The 24,462-nt window shown below is 39.9% G+C and overlaps 1 protein-coding gene across 1 annotated transcript in view; it reads left to right on the top strand.

Annotated features, from left to right (window-relative positions):
• Positions 1-20,198, top strand: part of LOC102197298 (matrix metalloproteinase-17-like) — a 100,716-nt gene extending 80,518 nt beyond the window's left edge. The window contains exons 5-10 of the mRNA XM_005735337.1: positions 5,724-5,900; positions 6,450-6,552; positions 7,738-7,820; positions 9,425-9,577; positions 9,724-9,981; positions 18,166-20,198. Coding sequence (XP_005735394.1) covers positions 5,724-5,900; positions 6,450-6,552; positions 7,738-7,820; positions 9,425-9,577; positions 9,724-9,981; positions 18,166-18,491 — 1,100 coding nt within the window. The 3' untranslated portion in view covers positions 18,492-20,198. The remainder of the gene's footprint in view (positions 1-5,723; positions 5,901-6,449; positions 6,553-7,737; positions 7,821-9,424; positions 9,578-9,723; positions 9,982-18,165) is intronic.
• The last annotated feature ends 4,264 nt before the right edge of the window (positions 20,199-24,462 follow it).

Below are 24,462 nucleotides of genomic sequence, written 5' to 3'. Positions count from 1 at the left end.
GTGTTGGTTATGGACTATACAGCCTTGATGTTTCTTCTTGTTCAGGTCCTCATTAACACCTCCTCCTGCTATCCATTAAAGAAGAGACTTCACCTGTTTTGATGCCTGTATAAGGTGGTCTCTTTCCAAGATGCCGGTCTCCCTCTTCGCAGAAGGCTGGTGCATTTCTGTCAGTTTGCACCCTGGTAAAGTTGTTTCTGTGTGGATCTCCCTTCTTTGTCCCGAATGAGCCACGCATAGAACGGGTCAAAGTCATTCATTAATTAGTCATTATTAAGTTAATGTTGACATCGTACAAGACTGTGCTAAAGTCTTTTTGTCAAAATTTTTATCTGTTGCCACTCATTTTTAGTCCTGTTCTTTGTGTAATGTGGCACACCTTAGCCCTCCCTCCCTGGTTCCTTAATAATGGCTTCTTGGCAGCACCCTACCTTTGAGACCATTTCTTTTCTGAAGATAAACTGAAGGGCCCGATGTCTCTCTTATGCTCAGATCTTTGGAAGATTTCTTAAGGACAGGACTTTGAGGTAGTGTTCATCTGCTGTAGGTTTTTGGTTTTTAGGCCTGCAGTTTTTCTTTTGTCTCCCACTAGTCCAATTTCCTCAAAATCTTAAAGAACCCAAAGCACACCATGCCAGGATATGCTAAGTTTTTGGATAATAGTGCTTCGGGAATCCCCTTGTTGATGCAAAAATACTATTTTATGTCTGCAAAATTGCCTTTAATGTAATCTTTACCATTTTTCATGGAATCTGCTAAAGAAATGGGAACATATTTTGTTTTGGCAGCAGTCTGCTAATAACAATGTGTCTAAAAAAATACAATTTAAAATAAGTTCTTTGCTAAGTTGTTTAAGTGCCTAGAAAATAATTAAATCCATGTTTTCTGGAAGGGCAAAGTTAGACTGACTAACACAGTCTGATCCATTACAGTCAAACAGATCGTAGGTAAAATGTAAAATAAAAACATAGATAAGCTACAGAGGACTACAGAGTCGGGTGATAAGGAACAGTAGGAATGTGAGCCGTTAACATTAAAAAATATTCTCTCATCTGAGGCACTTGGAGTTTTACATTTTGAGCATTGAATTTGTTTTTATACTGGACCACGAGGAACAGTTGACAAAACGTCCTTTTCTCAGGAGAAAATTTGTATTTTTCGCTTAACCGTGGCTTTAGCCTTTCTCTTCATCAGAATATACTGTAGTGTATTATTAAGCTGGTCCTGAATCCTTGTGCTAGTCATGCTTTACGATGCCTGGGACAACTTTCTCAGTTTTGCTGTTGGCAAGATCTTATTGCAGATTCCCACCTTGGAGCTCATCCCTCTGAATGAGTTACCTGCCTTGTCCTGTTGTCTGAGTTTAATCCAATTCCCACGAGATCTCAAAGATATAATTACTTAAGTGCACCCATCATCTTTCCCCAAGGACACAATTTCAACAAGATTTGTTAAATACTTCTTTGTTAAATAGGTCTCCTTCCTGTTATTTCCTCTGCATTCGCTGGCTTATCAATTAATCAATCAGTTTCCTCTGGGTGCATACATGATTATTTAAGTCTTTCCCTCCCCCTTTTAGCACATTTCTAACTTCTGATTTTGACACCACTGATCGTGCGATTCTAAGCCTAGAGAAAGTTTAACTGGACCTGGCATTTCTGCTACTTCACTCAGTTTTATCATATTTCACTGACAGACATTTTAGTATTCATGATAATGATTCGATACCTTCTTCTGCTTCATCTCTCTCCCAGGTGGGATACCTTTAAAGGTCAATCATTGGACCTTTTCAGTTTTAATTTGAAGTGATATCAGGCCATCTGCTTAACTTTCTTTCCACTGCTATGTGAGAAGCTTTACTTCTCTCTCATGACTGTTTGGCTTCTTTTTTTGCATTTGGGTTTTTTTACAAAGTGGATTTGTTTAACTTTCCACCATCTCAATCCTGGCAAACCTGACATTGTGGTAATCGGCCACAGCTCATTTACTAAGAAGGCCAGTCACTACATTTTCCTCTTAATAGACCACCTCTGAGAATCTTGACCTCCATTTGAGTTTTAAATCTCATATCACTTTTTGTGAACGTTTACCTACTTTTTATATTTCCACATATAATTCAAAATTCTCAGTGTATCGTATATGAAATTTCACTGCAACCCTCTTAACTTGCATTACCTCTATAACCTGTATAACCTGGTCCAAAGAGTAGCGGGTGATCCCTTTTTGCCACCAATCATCTCGCACTAAGACAGCTGGAATAGGCTCCAGCCCACATGCAACCCTGAATTGGATAAGCAGAAGAAAATAGATGGATGGATGGAATTCATTTCAAAATCTGTCATTATTTTACTACCTTAAAAGAATATTTAAGGTACCAGCATGTTGTTCCAGTTCTTCTACTCTGTGTTTAGTCACTCATGTCTGCGAGCCAGATGTTTCTGCTTCTGGGTTTTGTTACAATCTGAAAATGTATTGATTAAACAGTTTTGTATAGCAGCTCTTCGGCCTGCTTAATATAAAGGATCATTTTTGCGCAGCTGCCAGCTTGCCTAATTTAGCTCACTAAATATTCACAAAGGAGCTGATGCAGATCTCCATTTCTCTCAATTAATTTTGACATCATATAATAGCTCTTTGCATACACTTTGCAGCTCAGAAGAAGTATTGTCTCCAAATGCTGATTATGGGATAGGCAGAGTTACATTTATTAATAGAGCCTGACCCGATACATTGAGAGCAATATTATTATTACACTGATTATCTTTGGAGGCTAGTAGCACGAAATTGGAGTAATCCAAAGATATAATTGAGGTCATTTCGAAACCGTGTCACCATTACATGTTTATTTTTGTCACACGTCTCACTCGGAACAGATTTTGATTTCCAAATGAAAAGTTGGGCATGCTTTTTAAATTACAGTACAAGAATCTTACTTCTGTCTAGTTTTCCTTCTTTGGAAGCTCAGCGGGGTTCACGAAACTTTGATTAATACTTAAAAATGTGAGTTTGCTTCTCTGGACACTTTTTCACAGCGTTCTAAAAAGTAAAGTTTATTTATTGATGTCAAGTTTGATCAGCTTTCTATTTGGGTTTTAGCAACGAGAGGTTGCACTGGAGTACTGCAGAAAATTAGGCCTTTAGTGTACTATCCAGTGTTCTAGATAGAAAGTCCGTCGGGGAAAGATGCAGAAGCAAAATATGTGGGTTGAATGTTACCAGAAGACTTTGGATGAAGTATAAAAACTCCGATCCAATACACAAGTACTTCTGCATAGATTCCAACATTTACAATAGGAATGCCTTGATGTTAGGAAGTCCTTCACCTTAAACCATCTTTAATTGCCCGTCCCTCAGCACCACGCCAGTGAATACTTTATAATTATTTTTAAGCTGTGTTTGGTGATTTGCAAGGAGTTTTGTTAGGTTAGGAAATCGCCAGAGTTGCCTTCATAGTCAAGCTTATATTAATAGACTTATTACATTAAATGGTGTAATTTCGAGTGTGGATAAGGAAACAAACAATAGTCTTTTGTGAGAAAGCCCAAGTTCTTGCAACCGTGGGCACTGCCTTGTGTTTCCTTAAACAGACTGTTTTTATGGTGTTGCAATTACAGGTTGTAATAAACTGCTTTTACAGACAGACGTTTTGTTTCTGAGTGTTACAAGTTTGAAAAAACATGTAGTTCATCATTTCTTTAGTTTGAGAAATCAGTTATAAAAATCATTGATAGAGAAAAAGGCCTCAGGAGCTTCTGAATCATCACCCTTTGTTAATTTACCACATGAACCAAGTTTAAACACAAATGTGTAATTTAAACATTTGTATTCAAAAATATATACAGTGACCACCCTGTTAAAGAAAACCTCTAAAACACTTGCTTAAAACTAAAAGTACTGGATTACTGAAAATTCAACCACTGAAACTATTTTTTTTCTTACAGTAAATTAAAAAAAAAAAAACATAGATAGCAACAATAATGATTTTTTTGATTAAAGAGCTGGTGCATACCGGTGGATTCACCATTACAGAAACATAAAGAAAGATTTTGGTAGTTGGCAGTACTACATTAGAGCAGCTGTGACGTAAACCTTACACTGGGTGGTGATCTAATAAATTTGTTAAGCACTGCATAAACCGATTCCAGATTGGCACAAGGTAATGCAAGGTCATAATAGCGCATGGATTGGCGCCAGATGAAAAGGATAGCCCTTGGCTAGTTGTGTACTTGTTTCTTTCCGTCTACCTTATGTTACACCATTCTTATTAAACTTTTAACCAAATGCTGCAGGCCATGTTTGCAGCATTCTGGACTCATCATGTCATATCCAAGAGAGTATTGTACCTTATTGCATTGTATTTACTGTGCATTAAAGTAGTAGCACTTTTTAAAAAATATTTTATGTTATAATAACCTGGAATTACACAAATTGTTGTCAGTGATGTTATTGTGCTTACTTTCTTTTCTTTTTTTGTCTGTTTTTTTTCCAGGCATGGGAGTCTAACTCAATAAGTCTTATTCATCCACGTAAATCTCTCTTTGTCCGCAGGCACGAGCATTTTTTTTGTCTGTCAACCTCAGATGGGTTGTAAATGCGATGACATGGTGCCTACTTTGTTCTGAATCCCTGTTTTCTCCCTCGATCCTTTCATTTATCCACACTCCCTCTCTCCACCTTGTGCTCATGTAGATTAGAGTTGGCATTTGGCTTCTGGAAATCCCAGGTGCAGCAAGCACAAGTGCACTTCTCCAATTGTCCTTTGTCTTTTGACAGAGCACAGCGCTAAGACGTTCCCAAGTCGAGGCCAACATAAGGTTAACAGAATGCTGATTTGATCCTAGTCACCGAGGAACTCTAAGCTAGCTTGGCTCGACTCGCCCGCACTCACATTTTTGCGAATCTAAATCTCAAAAACCAGGTTTTGTCTTGCTTAGCAGAGCCAAACAAGGAGTTTTTGGAAGCGTTGCCTTTTCCTCTTAGCTCAACATCCAGGGAAATGTGTTTTAATAGCCTGCAGCCTCTTTGGGTGTCTTTCCACACTTAGGATTTGATTGGCAGCCCAGGGGCTCAGGCAGTATTACCATAGTTATCTCACTGCACCACATTCCTAACAGCACTCACAGCCACAGGAGCTGTCTGTCACGCCTCTTAACTTGCAACCTATAGAGTTCACTCATAAAAGGGATAAACACGCAAACAGTGGCTATTCGGGTTTTACAAAAATCTTTAAGCAGCTAGGTGATCTCAATCAAAGCTGGAGGTGATACAGGCAAGCTATGGTTAAACTGCAGAGATGAATATAGTAGTTTTCTGCTATGTCACAGTTTCACATTGATAACACCGCTGTTTTCTCTTACTGCCCTAAAACGAGCGCAGGTTAGTTTTGAAATGTTTAAAGAAAGGAACGAGAAGGTGTTTCTTAGGTAACTTTTCTTGTCATGCTTGTGGCTTAATCTTTCTACCGTGGTGAAGAGCAGCAGTAATACTTGTGTGCAGCTACTTCTTTGATTGAAGTCAGTTCTCTCTTAAATAAATTAAGAATAGTTTCCAGAAGTGCGTCTTTATGTTTTATTCCTGTACCGACCTCTAATGTGCATCATTACTAATGCAGGTTTTTAATAGTCTCACACAGTCTTGTCCACTTTGAGCAGGTATGAGACCAAAAAAAGTCAGATATGCATGTAAGGCTAATGAGTGTTCCCCTCTTTCTGTGTCTGCCTTAGAATCTCATGGGATGGATCTGTTTGCAGTCGCAGTCCATGAGTTCGGTCATGCCATCGGCCTGGTGCACACATCAGCCATAGAGTCTATCATGAGACCATACTACCAGGGTCCCGTGGGAGACCCGCTGAAATATGATCTACCCTATGAAGACAAAGTCAGAGTCTGGCAGCTCTACGGTATGAGGTTTCCATTCCCTCTGCATATCGGTGTGTGTGTGTGTGTGTGTGTGTGTGTGTGTGCGTGTGACTGAAGCAGAAAAGGATTGACAAGTTGTGTAGAGTACTGTTATTGATTAATGAAAACGTGGCTGGAGTTAATTGGACCTCTTTATGGCATATGACCTTATCACACCATTCCCTGATATACAGAGTATCAGTGAGCTGAGGGGAGACTAATGATCATGAGCTGAGAATGAAGTGCAGGAAAGAATGTTAAAGGACGGGACAGAATGGAGGAGAATGAATTGAACTAAATTAAAGATAGACAGACACTAAGACAAGACTGCTATATTTGGTTGTAATAAAAGAAACACGTACAAAAGATGAACAACTGAGCAAGCAATTTTTAAAAATGTGCAAAATGTTCAATTCTTTCTGGAAATTGATGATTTTTATGTGACAATATAAGTAATCTTTTTTTTTTCCTACATGAAGGAATAAAACAATGTAATTTTTTGCCACGTTTTGTTTTTCCTCTTCAAATGAAATCACACGTATCCCTCTCAGGTGTCAGAGACTCAGTTTCCCATACAAATCGACCAGGAAACCCCTCCCAGACAGCTGAACCTCCTGTTCTACTGGACCTCCCCGAAAACAGATCCACTCTCCTGTAAGTAGGACACCTGGTGTGCTTTCAGCACAGTGCAAATAATTTAATGATTCTGGTAGCCTAACACATAAATGATACACTTCAACCTTTCATCTTCTCTCTTTCTGCTTTTCTGGCCTTCTCAAACACACACACAAACACAAAATTGTGGTTTATTCTTTTTACAAGCCCCCTTGGGTCTTTCTGTTCACTGCACTAAAGATGTTGGAGTGGAAAGTGTAATAAACGTCCCCAATAGATTCACCCAGAAAAGCAAAACTAAGTAAAAACAGCCGCTTGCTACCTCCAAAAGCTGTTTCTCACAGCCCTGCCAATTTAGTGCTTTCAACAGCACAACATATCATGTTCCAGATGTGGTCATTATATTGCATATTATTCTTATTGCATAATAAATTGCACATTATTTAACCATTTAAACTAATGCCATAGTCCATAATAAAGAATAAATGTTTTTATTGTTAGCCCTTTTAGCTAGATTTTATGTTTCATGCTATATTGAAAGCCGCCTGCTACCCGCTGCTTCCTGACCTCCATGCATACACACAATTTAAAAGCATTTTAAAACCAAGGCAGAATAGAAGCCCATTTTCCATCAGTAATATTGGCCTTTCACTGTCCTCATCACTCACTTTTCACCCACTCCATGTTATCATGATGCGTGGAAAAGCTATATCATGCTTGCCAAGGGTCACAAATGCTGACCACTATAGGCAGCAGAGTTTCATTAAAAGAGCTCTGAATAGAGATCTTTGTTGATAACAGGAGAGCTCTCGCCCTCCCACTCACAGTGGCAGGTCTGTAGTGCTCTTGCCTTGATAATTGGCAGGCTGACCACGTCAGTGCTTTAAATCACTTATTAGCTTGTGGGATAAATGTTCTGAAAGACCGCACCGTTTCAGTGTGACAGCATTTCACCTCATATTCAGCCCATTTAATTAAAGCACATAACATGCACATTTGTGCACTCATTCAGAACATCTCTCATTAGATGAGTACGATCGTGACATTTTTCTATATGCAAACAGCTGCAACTCGGTTGGATCGTTTTGGGTTCCTTTATGTTTTATGTCTAGTGGGTATGCGGCATAGTAGCGAATATGATTGTAATTGTAGTAACTTCTTTACTACAACCTTTTCCATCTTTTGTCTTCATTTCTTTTTTCTGCTTCTTATTTTTTCACTCAGACTGGCACGGGATGCTCCAGACAGATGCACCAGTCACTTTGATGCCGTGGCCCAAATACGAGGGGAGGCCTTCTTTTTCAAAGGTATTCAAATCTGAAAGGAGAAAGTCAGAGTGTGTGTGTAATTATGATTGCAGGATACAACCTTCCCAGTCCAACAAATGGTTAAATAATTTAATACAGTAAAACTAATTTGTTATTATTCTTAAAAATGGCCAAATATGGAGATCTGAAGTTACGCTTATCAAAGATGGACACAGAGCAGCTTTTAAAACATGCTCTTTTCTTAGTTTTCCTTGGTTTGTAACAGTACCCAAAGGGCTGTTGCTGGTTTCCTCTTAGAATTCGTACATAGCAAAAACCTTGAAGATATTTTCAGATCAAGTTGAAGTTGCGAGAAGACATTATGTTTGCATTTGTGAGGGTCTTGTGCAGAAGTCTTCTGCAAGTTAACTGAGTCCTCTGCATAAGAAATGCATATTTGCATACTGACCAAACAAATTAAATAAAAAAATTAACAAAGGAAGTGGTATATGACAAATGGCCTACTAGATGAAGGCAAGTCTGAAGCCCCAAAGCTCTCATTTTGAGCACTCCAACAGTCGAGGAGTCACTTTGTTGCTGGATTTATTTTACATTTCTTTGCGGTTGTTTTGTGTTTCTTTGTCATCCTGATTTTTCTCTCTGAGAGTATTATGTAGGTCTGTCATTTTAGGGCTCTTTGGGTTCACTTTGGTGTCTCTTCAAGATCAAACTGTGTCTGTTTGTAGTTTTGCAGCCGCACATCTTGATTGGAGAGTCCTTTCTTAGAGTCTCAAACTGATTCGCTCGCTCGCTTGCATTTTCTTACAGTAATTCCCCTGCCATTGCCTGAGTGTCTGAAGCCATTAACTGAACTCCATGAATCTAAATTGAACCGCTAGTGAATGGTCCACCGGCGATTCCACTTAAAGATCAAAGGATGCCTCGCCGTTCTTCTAAAGGGAGAGTGTACTTTATTGTCCAACGTCAGATATGGAGAAAAAGTGTTTTCCTGGATGAACTGGGTTTTGATTGTTGTTGCAGTTCAATGTGCAACATTGAACATGTGGCGAAAAACATGAGTTAAGAACATATGGTGAAGTTAGTGAGGCTGGGTGTGGGGCCGAGCGGTGGCGCCAGCAATCAACAGGAAGCCAAGTCATGTGTGTTTCTATGAGGTTGAATAAAAGGCTTACACACTATCACAAATTCTCCAGTCCAAAGAAAATGAAGCCCAAACTGGTTGATGAACTGAATCTACTAAGCATGAAAAGTGATGTTTCTGGGGCATTAGCCAGTCTGTATGGTATATTGAAAAATCAGTGGAGCAGCATTTTTGATTTAGATTTTCTCTTTCATTTTTCATAAGCATACATGATATTTTTTGGCTACGCTCAACTGGATAATAAATTGTTTTCCTCCTAAACTCAAGCCAAATTTTTCAATTTCCAGTGCTGCTAACTGGTTTATCAAAGTAGTTCCAGAAGAATCAACAGAAGGTAAAAAGTGCTGAGTTTGTTAATTAGCCAAATTGAAGGAGTAGCTAGCTTTTGTGATGTGACTACTGAAGATACAGCACACTCTGTGGCTTTCCTTCTAAATAAATCCTGCAGAGTATTGTTAAGAAGTTCTTATTGATCTTTACTTGCTATTTCTGTCCATCATAGGGAAGTATTTTTGGCGGCTAACTCGAGAGAAGCACCTAGTATCTCTCCGTCCTGCTCAGATTCATCGTTTCTGGAGGGGCCTTCCTCCTAATCTGGACAGTGTGGATGCTGTGTACGAGAGACCAGGGGACCACAAAATCGTGTTTTTCAAAGGTAAATCTATGTAACTTTATTCGATTACTCAGTCTGTTTTTTTGTTGTTTTTTTGCTTGTTTGTTTCATTTAGTTTAGTTTGTAATTGTGTGGATACATCCTATCATATAAAAGGTTTGATTTTAACCTCTGTGTTCATCACTCAGGTTTAAAATACTGGGTTTTTAAAGACAATAATGTAGAAGAGGGTTACCCTCGTCCAATCAGTGACTTTGGCTTGCCATTGGAAGGAGTGGACGCCGTCTTTGTTTGGCTGCACAACGACAAAACCTACTTTTTTAAGGACAACCGCTACTGGCGCTACGATGACCACTTGCGACGTATGGACCTGGGCTACCCTAAAGACAGCTCACTATGGAAGGGGCTGCCTCCACACCTGGATGATGCCATGAGGTGGTCTGATGGTGAGTAGACATAAAAACCAATGTTTATTTGTATGACTTTTCATCAAATTGACAGAAGTTGGCTTGCTGCCTGTATAATCAGTACTTCAATAAAACAAATCACTGAATGACACAGCAAAATATATACATATATATCTCACTGTTACTGTAGTGGTTAATCCACCAGCATGCACAAGGTTTAAGACTAAATTGTTTTATAAAGAAGCTTTAAAAAAAAGCTTTATTATATTAAGATGTCAAATTACAGTTATTGACTTGTATTCTCGAATAGAAAATCCCCCAGTCATCGCTGCAGATGGACGCCCCGCCTTCAGCCTGAAGTTTCTTCCTGTTAAAAGGGAGTTTTTCCTTCCCACTGTCGCCAAGAGCTTGCTTATTAATGTAATCTGATTGTGTTTCCTCAACAATCAGATTACCCCTCTTATTGTAGGTCATTTTTATTGTGGCACCTTGAGGTGACTGTTATTGTAATTTGGTGCCATATAAATTAAATTAATTAGAGTTTTCAGAGAAGTCCAGTTTGCTAAGTATAAAAACATGAATTCATTTATCTTTAATTTAATAAGGTCTAATAAAATTCAGATTCATGCACATTTATTAAAAATTAAATATATATATATATATATAAGTATTAAGCGATTTCTTTGCATGCCATGACACTTAAAGTTGAGTTCAGGTGCATGCTTGTTTCTGCTGATCAGATGTTTCGACAACTTGACTGAAGATTTGGAAATGCACACATCTGTCTATACATTTTGTTTTCTATTTTAAATCTTTGGTTTTTAGTTTTATTATTAACATATCAAGCAAACATTTTTTCACTTTGTCACTATGGAGTGTTGTGTGCAGAATTTTGAGGTGAAAAAACAAATTAAATCCGTTTTGCTTTAACATGAAAAATGTGGAACAAGTGAAGTGCTGTGAATACTTTTCAGATGTTTTTTTAAAAGAGAGGCTTAAAGAGCTTTTAGAGGCTCCAGAGGGGCTCTGAAACTCAGGGAACATTTGCATTATTCTGTGCATCGTTCTGGAGTCGTGGAGTTTGGGAGATTTGGAGAAATACATACAGTGATATGTTTTATAAAGCAGATCAGCCCTTCAAAAAATAAATCCATGCTCACATGTTCAGACTTTTGTTTTTAATGATTAAAGTAAACAGACACGCACATTCATCTACACAAAATCTCACATTCACATACAAACTGTACACGAAAATGTGACTTACAGATACACCACAACAAGGAGCCAGAGCCCCATAAAAGGTGAGCTGGGGTTATAGTAAATGTAATGTAAACCCATATATTTACCTTGCCTACGGACCTTTTGGATGTTACTTGCTGAAGTTTCCAGACAACAAACTTTTTAGATTACAGACACTGAACCAGGCTACCAGAAACGGCTCGCGAGGCAGGCATCCCGGCTTGCCGAAAACAGCCTTGACCTTTACACTGCAAACACAGCGTAGAGTTGTGTTGGCTGTTATGAATCCACAAGATTCAAGTAATCAGTGCTGCCACTGTGAGCTCGGTGGACATGGTCAGATACGCTGGGAACAAACCATCTGAAAAAAGGCTAAGAAGGGATGACAGGATCTCCGGTTTAATCAAGAAGCTCCAGCTGAGAATGTTCGTGCTGCATTAGCCGCAGCAAAATCACCATCATGCTGTCGATCCTCTTCTGCAGATCGGTGTTCTGATGCCGCTCTGGCTGCTGCTGCTCCAAGATGAAAGTAGAGTTTATCTTTGGAGCAGTCACTCTGTTCGTCTTCTTTAAAATACTTGAAAGGAGGTAGAGTGTGAAAGAAGGCAAGGGAAGCACTGTTGATTTTACCTCGTTTGGGCAGCCATGCATTTCACAGACTGCCCTCATTGCATCAGCTCTCGGTTCAACATCAGTTATTATTCTACAGCCATCGGCCGCCCTGGTAAGCCCTCTTATCACTGAAACAAGATCTCTTTCTGTCTCACACGCAAACACCAGTATACACAGCATAAACACAGAAGTGCACTAAGGGAATCATGTAAATAGGCACTCTACTGATCTCCTCAGACTAGTAACATCCTGCATTTTTTACGGCACGTTTAGTTTTTTACTTGATGTTAGTTTTTGATTTGAACATCTTAATTTATTTTACTTATCTCGTGTATGCCTACACATTTTATTTAAGTCTTAATTAAGAAGCAATTGTGTAAAATCTGTTAGCTGTGTCACTGCATACAGACAAAATTAGCTTAGTGAACTTTGGATTGTAACATATGCTGGTGGAAAAAAATCCTAGAGGATGCTTTGTTTTTTTTTTTGCTATTTTCGCAGCAGTGATTTATTCCACACTTGTGTGTGATTAGCAACACGATTGGCTGGATTGTGTTTCCCAGTTCAGCTGTAATTTAGAAGATGACTATGTGTCATGCAGCAGCCATCTTTGGCATTTAAGAATCATAAATAACCACTCATCACTTAAACAGAGTGCTCAGTTTCTTTCCCTTATTTACATCTGTGTTATTAATTCTTTCAGATTTATATTATTTTCTTTATGATAGGAATTTATTATTGCAGTTTTAGCATTTGGTAAATTTGTGTGATTTATCATTTTGCCAGAATGCACATACTCACAGTCGATAAAATACTCTTGACTACTGTTCATCTTGTGATGGGAACACAGGTTCTTGACTCACAGGTGACTGACTCAGACTGACTGCACTAACTCTCAATTAGTGAATGTTTGGAAATTATTTCCATCTAATTTATGAATGTGGACAGATTGGAAGGTCGTTGCGGACTGTTTAAGGGACACAGTTTATTGTCATATCATCACTCGAAGTCGCTTGAAGGACAGCAGCTGAGTCTGAGTGGTCATACACCTGGTCCTTGTCTTTGAAGGGACGAGACTGCAAGGTCATTGCACACAGTCGCAGGGATTTTGGTCACACCCTGGTCTCCAGCTATTATTTTCACTAGTGTGAATGTAGCATAAGAGTTTGTAGGAGAGTGACCACTTAAGCGCTGTTCTGAGTGTGCGTGCCGTCCTCACATAGACAGCAGCCTGCACTTCTTTTTTACTTACTGGCTTTCTCATTGGCCACAGGCAGTACTCCAATCTTTTGAGAGTGTAAGTGCTCAACAGTTGTCACCGAGTTGTTGAGCATGACAAATGTTTCATTGCAGCAGCACGGGCACTGCCTTCTGTTTGTAGATAATTAGTCCAGTTCCAAAATGCGATTATGGTCTGTGACATTTTCTGTTTCCATGCTGGATAGACAACAGAGGTATTGTTTTCTGCTAACCGCCCCAAATTAGCTCCCAGTGTTTATGACATATGGTTAGCCACTAACCCTTCAGAGTCACTTGACAGCTATTTGAAATAGTCATCAACAGTTACCGATGACCTTTTCCCAGACATAGCTCAGCATATTACCAAAAAGCATCATTCCACTTAATGTTTAACCAAGTCAGAAGTGCTTGTTTTTGCAGAGAAGCTTCAGCGACTATTGGGATTTGCTAGACACTATGAGAAATAAGTGTTTCATACTATGCTGTGTATTACACAAAGAGACATAAATATCAGGTGTCAGATGTTTTTGTGACACGTGCGTTGCCTGCCTTTGTTTGAGTTTTAACCAGAAGCTGGTTAATCTGGTACAAGAATCAGTCACAGAGTATTCCTGAAATGTCAGTACCATCGTCAAAATGATGGGGAGTCTCTGCTCTCATTTATAAAAAGAAAAACGTTTGATTACTTTGCATTTAAGATATTCATTTTTAATGCCCTCTGTGTGCAAGGATAGCTGTCGAGCGTCTTTTTAGCTTTGTCATTTTTTTGGTCGTTATAAATTTTAAATCATCGCAGAAAGCCTGATCTAATATTTACATACAGAAATTTAAATGAACGGCTGCTAAACCAAATAAAACAGCTCAAATACATACTGTGTGTGTGTGTGTGTGTGTGTGTGTGTGTGTGTGTGTGTGTGTGTGTGTGTGTGTGTGTGTGTGTGTGTGTGTGTGTCCATCCCGAGCCCACACTCCTGTTGGTTTCTCTGAAAGTGGCGAACTTTACGCGAGGAGGTGGGATAATGTGATCATTTCTGGAGCATGTCACGCCTGAATGTGCCATGTCAGTAATGTTTATGGACTGTGTGCATCTGTGCCTGTAAAACATTCTGGTCTTTTACCTCCTGTAAAAGTGTTGAGTACCTTCTTTAAGAGCCACACACGTGAAAATATAAGCTTGTGCGAGCTCACTGCTCTTCCAGCAGAATTATGGTTGGCATTAGCGCGGCATTACCCATTGTAATGAGGCATTATTAGTTTGTACTGACAAAAAAAATCTTAATAAATAGAGAATTCATTTTCAAAAATCTGGTGCTTAGTGTTGGGTATGTATAAAGAGATGCACGCTTTTCTTTGGCTTTGGGGTTTGTAGTATGCACAGAATAAATTAACTAGTAGACTGAATAGTGTGACAAGGTTATTCTAAAAGTAGCAGTTTTTGATTTCACATTGAAACTGTAACGTTTTTGTCTGCCACTCTTAAAATTTCTTTCACAATTAGAAAGTGTTTTATGATAGAATTTAATCACAGAACAGCATGTGTGGACAATAATATTAGACTTAATGAGTAAAAGACTATGAAATCAGAAAAGCAGCTGTCAGTTGGACAATTAACAATAAGCCGATTTTGACACCACATCCATGCTTTGATAATTAAATGGAAAAATAATAATAACCTGAAACAAAGTCTATGCTATGTAAGTCTACAGGCACTAGGTACACCGTTACTACTGCCATAGGATTAAAAGGGTAAGTAGCTGCCAGGTGCTGCTAATCAGATGCACTTGATTAATTGATCATCGGCGAGTGTGAGCACCTCAATTAAAGCCGACATTTTAGCAGTTTGCTGGTCTGGAGCATTCAGCCGTTAACACAATGCCAAGGAGGAAAGACATCAGTAATGATCTCAGAGAAGACACTGTTATTACTCATCAATCTGCAAATGGTTATAGGGCCATTTCCAAACAGCTTGAAGTCCGTTATTCAGAAGTGGAATATATTCAAGACAGTTTCCAATATTCCCAGGAGTAAATGCCCGGGAAACTCACTCCGAGGTCAGAAACTGCAGAAAAAATCCAAGAGCTACATCTCAGCCTCTACAGGTCTCACAAATCGTGTTAAATGTTAAAGTTCATGATAGTAAAATTTGAAAAAGACTGAAGCATGATTTGTTTGGAAGGGTTGCTTTGTTTCTTTTATGTTTGGTCATAAGCACCACATTTGGCAAAAATTAAACAGAGCGTCAGAGCACAAACATCTAACACCAGCAGCAGGACAAAGAGCCCAAGCACATTAGCAAATCTACAACAAGTTTAGCTGTAAAGAAAAGAATCAAGGTGTTGCAATGGCCCAAAGTCCACACCTTAACCTAAAATCCTGTGCTGGGACCTTAAAAGAGCTATGCATGATCATAGAGATAATATTTTAGGTAAAGTTCTCCAGAATCACACCACCAAAGTATTATATTAACAAGCTCCTGACATTTGCTTTGACTAGGCAAACGCTTCAGAGCTACAGATGATCCTCAGATGCAGGAAAAGGGTTGCTTGAAGTTCCTAAATGGTTATTAAAGGTCAAAAGCAAACAGTAATATTTTCTGGTAGAGAAAAAAAATGTTTACTTTTAGTTGCGTTGTTTTGGAAGCCTTTGTGAAGCAAAGCCCCCTGAAGAATGTGTCATCCATTTGGCTGTCCATATTAGGCTTTGATTAAGCACTTGTTGTAGTTAAAACTGGCACAAAAACAGCTAATTAGCCAGAGGTACTTGGTTGTGTTTTTCAGGCCACTCTCAGCAGGAGTGAGCAACATTACTGATTTCCCCTGCAGCAACTCCCAGCTGAATGTGTGGAAGCTCTTTTCCCTGTCAGGTGTTTAGAGGTCTGTGTTGCATCTCAGTTGTTACCAGCTTCAGAGGTCCTACACCAAGCTCTGTGCTGTGCATAGCAATAGGCAAATCACACAAAAGGTAAGGCCCCAGCAAATCAAAGCTTCATGTTAGGGCACATAGGAATGTGTGCATTTATATAAACAAGAACACAGACAGTCACGTATACTCTATATACACCTTTGGGCATTGAAACTTAAGCTACATCAAAGCCTTTTATCTGCCTTTAGGCTGTTTCCAATAGGATAAAGAGAGACGCAAGGAGAGAGAAACGAAGAAGATGGGAAGATAACTCATGGTGAGCAGCAGTGAGAATAGAGTTGAGGAGAGACACAAGCCATGGAAGAATTCACTTTTAAGAGCTAAGAAGAAAAGAGAAAAGACTTGATGTGAACAATGCTGAAGGGGACAAAAGCAGCAAACGAGGAGCCACATCAGTTATACGCTTGTCTATCTCAGTAGATTCAGATTTTATGCTCCCAAGCAACTGTAGAAGCATGTCTGAGGGAGGCAAACTTATCAAATTATTGTGTTGATCGTTACCTTACATCACACCTTACAATGCGTGCTTCTTTTTTGCATAGTGCATCACATTTGATGTAATTCTGGTCACTTAACATGACACAGATATCAGTGAGAAGCAGCTAGTGGGGAAGATGTTAAACGGTGCATAACGTTAGCTCCACGGGTTGAGAAAAACGTCTCAAGTGTGTCAAAAAGTATAGTATGGGTTTCTGTAAAGCTGTGCTTTTGTGTGTATCAGGTGGGGTTAAAGTGGTGTACAGTGTGACCTGAAAAATGGTCCTGAACAAAACCGTCTACAGCATGTGAACAGTATGTCAAAGTCGTGTCCTTAAGAAACAGGAAGAGATATATGAGACATTTGATCCATCTACTGTTCACTCAGGCCTCATCAGAAATGGTCTCAGTGAAAGGATGGCTGTCCAAAAGTCCTTCTTAAGGAAGTGAAGCAGAGTCCACAACATCTGGACTGAAAATCAGTGACAACTGATGATTCCAATTTTCAAATGTTCAAATGTTTTGGTTTATCAGTATGTATGTGAGTGCCAGAACCTCTTCAAAAGTTTACTTTTCAATGGACTGGTGGCTGTCAAGAAGCCCGTCTTAAGAAAGAAAAATTGAGGTGTGCCAAATTACAGAAGAAGTGGATTGAAAATTAGATGAAACAGGTTTTATGGAGTGACGAATCCAACTTTCTGACTCAAAAAGTTGTCGAAGGAGGTCAAGAGAGCATGGTTTGGGGCTGAATTTCAGCCACTGGTGTTGGAAATATTGTCAAATTGATGGAATTGTGAATGTAGAAAAGTACTCTCAGTACTCCACCATTTGGAAAGTGTCTGGTTGGCACCAGTTTCATTTTTCAGCATAACAATGATGTACTGGGAGAGCGGTAAAAACATACCAACAGTATCACTCATGGATTGGCCTCCCCAACGGGCACATTCAAAATCAAAACTTAATGTTCTTGCATTGAGGTCACTGCCTGCTAACCACTACACCTCCGTGCCACCCTAAGTTTATTCTGGTTTCTATGTTTGTATCATTAGCTCAGAATACATTTGATATATGCTTGATTTTGTACATTAAACTTAAAACTCATTATGTATTGTAGCAGTGCACACAGGCAGCGCTTCACTCCTGACAAACTGTCAAGGCTGGTTTTAATCTTTACGTTTGATCAAATGCACATTTTTAAAACTCTGAACATCTTTTTTTAACTTTTCTGGAAAATTATAAGCAAGCACTTAATAAACAGTCAGTTTGCTCCCTTCCCAGTTTTTAATTCCTGCAGCTTTTAGTGCAGAACCTCAGCCTTCATAACATCCGCGTCCCTGACCAGATCACTGGAACTAATAGCCCATTATGTATGAACTAACAGGCACATTTCCTTCTTGGGATGATTAACATTTTCCAGTCATTACTTTTGTGCAGGCTTTAACACAAAAACTGGGTTTTTTTTTCCTGTTGGTCTCTTCGTAAATTCCAAGTTATTGTGGGTCATTTTGGATTTCACCAGTGACATCACACGGAAACTTCTATAATCCTGCTCATATATTCACTTGCTGTGTTTTTAATACAGTTACTGCAGCCAACTTTCCACCTTACGTGCGATTTAGTATTATATTGTTTCTCTGCTCCATGTGATCTTGTTCTGTTTATTCACATCCAAAAATATAACAGTATCAACCCTGTGTCCTCCCCCTCCCTCCCTCCCTCCCACTCTCTCTTAAGGCTCGTCCTATTTCTTCAAAGGGAAGGAGTACTGGCGAGTGCCAGGCAGTGACATGGAGGTGGAGGCAGGATACCCCCGCCTCATCGCAAAGGACTGGCTGCTGTGCACAGAGATGCAGTCGGACTCTCCGGACACACAGCCCAAAAGCACAGAGACGAGAGTCAACGTGCAAAATCACCCAGATCACGCAGAGAACGGATACGAGGTGTGCTCCTGCACCTCGGACACCGCATCGCCTTTAGGCGTCCGCCCATCCCCGTCTCCCGTCTGGCTGCTGCCGCCACTCTGGACGCTGTCACTGGCCCTCCGCTCCGAACTGCTATGATGCTAAAGCATGGGACACAGTTCTCAAGCTGGGTGCAAGAGTTTAATTATTAGTGAAGGGCCAGTGGACACACTAAAGTACAAACTGGAAATTTCTGCTCATATAAGTATTGATTGGTATGTTTTTACCATTATTTTGTTGTTATTTATTTCACATGCCATTTGATGGTCATCTAAAGCGCCTTGCAGTTTGGGATGTACATACCAGTATCATACTATCGAACTAAGGTACCCCTGACAGGTATCAATACATCCACAATGATAATGTTAGTGCCGTACTTGACAAATTGTTATATCTTTTTTGTTTTAGGTTTGTTTTTGTTGTTTTTGAATGGCTAAAAAGGCTTAACGCTGAGAAGACTAAATGAGTAGAGATTGTTTTTTTCATGTGCACCAAGTTTACAGCAATAATGAATGGCATTTGTTTGATGTGAAGTGGTAAAAAAAATAGAAACATTTTAATAAGTGACACCATGGAATCTGGTAATGACAGACATTTTTGAGAAATATGCTTCCTTGCTGAGAGTTTGATGAGAACATTTGCTTTAGAAAGACCAGGAAAAGAGGGGAATAGCTAGCTGACCTCAAGCTCATTGAACTAGCATTGTTTTTGTCATTTACAAGTCATTTACTTGCTTCAAGACATTTTTTTTTTTACCTTCCAGCATAGCCATAAATATTTAAACACCTATCTTCTCATCTAACTATCAGCAAGAGAGTAAAGAAGCATATTTGCCAAAGAAAAAAATTGTGCCTGGAAAGTAAAACTTCCTACCAGGCTACTATATGCCTTTCAAAACCCTGTCCGTTAAATCTATTTTTTTATCTTTCGTTTCAGCCTGACTGCAGTTAACATGATGGCGAAGTTTAGGGTTCTGATTCACCTATCCCGGAGAAAAATAGTATTTTTACGCAACCTGATATAAAAACCCCACAGAACGGCTCAAGCCAGGGTAAAGAATGACATCCTGGGATATAAATACTGTAGTTAGACAGTTGACTGACACCCCGGCACATATCGAGGCAGCCTGGCAAAAAAAAAAAAAGTGCCCTGTGGATGTGGTGTAGATAGTTTGTAGATGAATGGCCCCTGTGGGATCCTGACAGCCAGGCATAAATGGCACGCTGGATGGCAACAGGTAGATGAGTGGCATTTGAGGTTGTAAACAGGCAGGCAGGTGAATACCACCTGCTACAGCTACATGCAGGAAAGGGCACTCTGGGATTTGGAAAACAGACAAACGAATGTTATTCATGGCAGAAAGTCTCTCACGGTTGCTTAGTGCCATTATCCTTGCTTTGATCCTTTACCTAAACTCCCACACTCTTTGAGGAAATGATGTTCATATATCTACACAAAGTCGTTATTTTCACCAGAAGCATTCCCTGCCATTATCAGAGGCAGCATTTGCCTCTGCTTTGTTGTATTTTTTGTAATTAATATGGATAGATTGTGAGTCCATATTTGCTTTGATCAGATTACAGCTCACGGTTTCAATCCCAAGTTCCTCCTGGTGGCATCATTGAAAAACCTCACAAAACAGCAACCAGGTTTATTGTTGCTGGTATATTTACCTACAGTTTAAATATAGACACAGATATATTTCAATGGAGATGTTCCATGGGTACTTCAATCCAAGTGGACTGTGTATATTTCAAGCTGTGTTTTCTAATGTAAAATATTTTTGTAGAAAAAACATTAAAGAATCCGAATGACTTTATTGGATGACTGCGGTGAATTATTTCAGCTACTCGATCATGTGGGCGGAGTGTGCAATTATTGAGCGGCACTTGAAAAGACGCCCAGGTTTGGAGGTTATGCACTAACTGGTATCTGCTCTCCATCTTGCTAATGTTCTTAAGCATGTTGTAATGGTCTCTGCTGCACATTTCAATATAGGTCTGCTGGCAGAGACAGGCAGCTTTATTGGGGTGTGATGGTTACTTTCACTTAGCTACCACAGAAACTGCACGGCACATTGTACTCACTCAATCTTGGCATGTAATAAGCATGTCATAAGCATTTTTATGTAACCTCTAATTCTAAGACTCTATAGGGACCTATAAGTTGGAACAACTGGTTAAGAAAAAGGATGGATGTCATCCTCAAAAGTTGTTTGTAGTTGGATTTTTTATGGTTATTATTTTTAAAAAGCTCATAAGAGTAATTCTGGGGCGTTTAAGCTGTTAGAATAGATCCAAGTGGGAACAGTAATCACAGAGAAATAGCATAAAATGTTTTGCTAGAGGTGGCACGGTGGTGCACTGATTGGAACCGTCACCTCACAGCATGAACGTTTTGCATGTTCTCCCTGTACCTGTGTGGGTTCTCTCTGGGTACTCCATCTCCCTCCCACAGTCCAAAGACGTGCACATTCGGTTGTTTCTTAGTTGGCCATAGGTGTAAATTTGGGTATGGGTGATTGTCTGCCTGTCTACCTACCACCCTGAATTGGATGGATGGATGGATGGATGGATGGATGGAATATGGTCCTGGAATATGGTGCTGGAGTATGCATGTAGCCCTGAAGGATTTTACTGCTTGTTTTGTGAGCTGACCAGAGGGGTTTGCCAGAGTGTCATCGATGGTATCTGCCACCCTTTAGCTTTGCTCCTGGGCAGATGATTATACAGTGTATACACTTTTTTTTTCATGTGAAGTACAGTGGAGGGGTAACCTACTTAATCCCTCTTTATCCAAACACGTTTAGGTCCTGTTATGCTTTACCCATGAGCAGCTAAGATAGACACTGAAGGTAACTGCAAAAAAGCAAAAACAAATGGCTACATATACCCCCGGGCCTCGGACCGGTACCGGTCCGTGAGTCGTTTGGTACCGGGCCACGAGAGTTGAGGCTCAGGTGTGAAATGTGTGGTGTTCAGGGTTTTTATCGGTTTTCAGCGTTATTTTGTTATCGTTTTTATCGTTTTTATCATTACCTCGGTTTTCCTGGGTCTTTTCACGTGTGTTATGAATAAATCTTCTTTTTTTCGGTACCAGTACTAGTTTTATTTTGTTGTATTTATCCGCGACACCTTAAAGGCCGGTCCGTGAAAATAATGTCGGGCATAAACCGGTCCGTGGCGCAAAAAAGGTTGGGGACCGCTGACATACTGCATACATATAATCTAGGCCATTGGATACATTAGCTTATTAGCTTAGATTACATTAGTTTATCAATAAATAAAAAATAACTTCAGAAAATGGGTGGTGCAGTGGTTAGAAGGGGGTCTCACAGGAAGATTGGGTGCTGGGTTTGAATCTGCCGGCTAGGTAGGAGCTTTTCTGTCTGTTTTCTCTGTACCTGTGTGGGTTTTCTCCAAGTGCTTTGGCTTCCTTTCACAGGAGAGATGAAACACTGTCTAAAAACATGCATGCTAGGTAAACTGGTGATTCTAAATTGCCCTGTGATGGACTCACAGTGACCCTGACGTAAACAAGCGATTAAGAAAATGGATGGGCTCCGACAACAGTTCCAGATTTTTCTTTAAATGTTTATTAGATATGTGTCCTCACAGTGCCAAATCAAATACTAAGAGCGACTGACCAGAACACTTTGGCCTGGAGGGCTTTGCCACACAGAAAAAAAAATAACTACAGAAATAACTACATTTCGGAGGTGACCCAGTGAGTGTAATGGTCTCGGTCTGGCTACCAATATAAGAATTGTCTGGCTCTGCCACTGGCAATGAGGCCAGCAATGATGGTGACAAGTTTCACCCTCGCCTCAAAATTACAGCTAATAATTTAACCTCCTGGGTACAGATGACCTCCACTAGCCTTCATTCTGTCTTGAGAAAAGTTTTGTTTTCTTGTTTTGTGTAAATGTAGCAGCCATTATTTCCCCCGCAAAAATGTTTCTGCTTGATTATTGTGTGAATTTTCTGTGCTGTGTCCTGAGATTACGAGCATAAACACAATTTCCTTTGTGCTTTGCTGTACACGCTTGAGTGGTGTTAATTAACTAGCGTGGCTCATCAGCCACCAGGAGAGCACCTGCTCCCGGGGGCAAATGCAGGAGCAGCAGGACGGGTCATTTTTTTAACAGCTGGCCCAGCTGATCCAGTTTGAGCTGGAGCCAGATGATGAAGTGATGATGAAGTCATTGCTTTTCTAAATTTTTTTACATTTTTATCAGCAATTCTACATTTACTGCATCACAGCTTGTATCGATTGGCCAAACACTAAAATATTTCATTTTCAAGCTTTCTCTGTCCCCTGAGGTGACCGCCTAACTGACTGTATGTCAATCACACATAAAATATAGCAGGCAGGATATGTCTCACTTTATATGGATGTTTTTCCACAAGAAAAAGAACAAAATAAAGAAATTACAGAAACACCAACACACCAATGTAGGGATGAAACACCGTCCAAATATCATTTTGATAAAAGTGTATACTGTAACTGTGAGATTAATCGGCTAAGAATCCAAACAACTACGAATACATTACATCATCTCTGTCTGATGTCTGTGGCCCCGTGACCCAGACAGTTGTTAAATTCACACATTTCGAGACACCACGCTAAGTTCAAATGCAATACCAATGGTCTGTGTGGACGAACTGATCTGTGGAATTAAACAGCGTGTATATATGTAATTGAGTGTGTCCGCCATGTAAAACTGTTCCTGCAGTCGCTGCACTGTGGAGAAGTGATCCTGTTAACAGGCTTGGCTCTCAGCTGATGCATGGCATTGCAGTTCAGGGGGAGAAAAAACGAAAGAGCCTCAAAAGGAGCTGGCTCAAGCGTGCATGGTGTGAGGGAGAGAGAGGGAGTCATTTGGCAGACCTGTCAGGCTGGGCTGTGGCAGCCCTCTGCTGTCACATTCCACTATAGGTCATATTGAATTCAGCTCCCACACAAGCCGGGGGAAATGGCAGGAAGGAAGGATGCAGCCGTTCATTTCTGCAAAGTCCGAAGTTTGCGAAGAAGCGCCGTCACCGCTGCTGATGTGTGGTGTGACAGAATGACAGAGTGGCACTTGGGAGACTTCACCTCAACTTTGCTGGTGTTTGTGGATGAGAAAATTAGCAATGCGTGAAGACATGCTGTCGTATTGGTAGTCTGAGCACAAAAGTCTCAGATGGGTGAGTAACAAAGCGAGAATAGTTTGTGTTTTGTTAGTTTTTGCCTTTGGATAAAACTAATGACAGTATTTTTATGTTTATTCTGCCACAGTTACTTTTAAGAGAAAAGCAGAGCTTATATTAAGGTCTGAGCACAAAATAATAAGAAGAAGAAGAAGATACAAAAGCAGTGAAAGGGAGAAGAGGCCATCTCATAACAACTGCCATGCGTGGTGGTGGACACCTTGCAGTCATTGAGTCGACCGTGAACTCCTCTTATACCAAAGTGTTCTAGAGTCAAAACTGTCTGGAAGCTAAACCTTGGGTCACGCGGCAGGACAATGATCCTGACCACAGCAGAAAAATCTACAACAGAATGGCTGAAAAAGGAAAAGAATCAAAGTGTTGCAAAGTCCCGACCTTAACCTGATTACAAAGCTGTCGTAAGAGAGCTGTGTATAAACAAAGCCCACAAATCTCAATGAACCAAAGCTGCAAAGAAGAGTGGGTCAGAATTCTTCCACAATAATAAAGTCGTACAGCAAACAAACTACAAACTACTGAATCATGGATTGTACTTCGTTTTTCACAGTACTGCAGAGGATCCTGTGAAAACGTTGTTTCATATAATCACTGCAGTCGGTTAGTTGGCCATTTTTGTACTGGGCACACTGTGAACTGCCAAAGCTGATCACATGGCACAAAATGAATGATGCTGTGTTTTTTAGATGGATTTAATATTGTGCCACTGGTGACGCTCATGACATGTCAGCTCTTTAATTCGGCTCAACTCATCCATATCACTGAGTGCTTAGATAATGAGATGAATGTTGTATTTTGTTGAGGGAGACACGAATCCATCAGGTTTCTTAGTAAATCCTGCATGCACAGTACTTGGACCC

The sequence above is a fragment of the Pundamilia nyererei genome, unplaced genomic scaffold, assembly GCF_000239375.1.
Source record: "Pundamilia nyererei isolate P.nyererei 1_Seehausen unplaced genomic scaffold, PunNye1.0 scaffold00063, whole genome shotgun sequence".
Classification (NCBI taxonomy): Eukaryota; Metazoa; Chordata; class Actinopteri; order Cichliformes; family Cichlidae; genus Pundamilia; species Pundamilia nyererei.
This window is presented reverse-complemented; position numbering and strand designations above follow the sequence as displayed.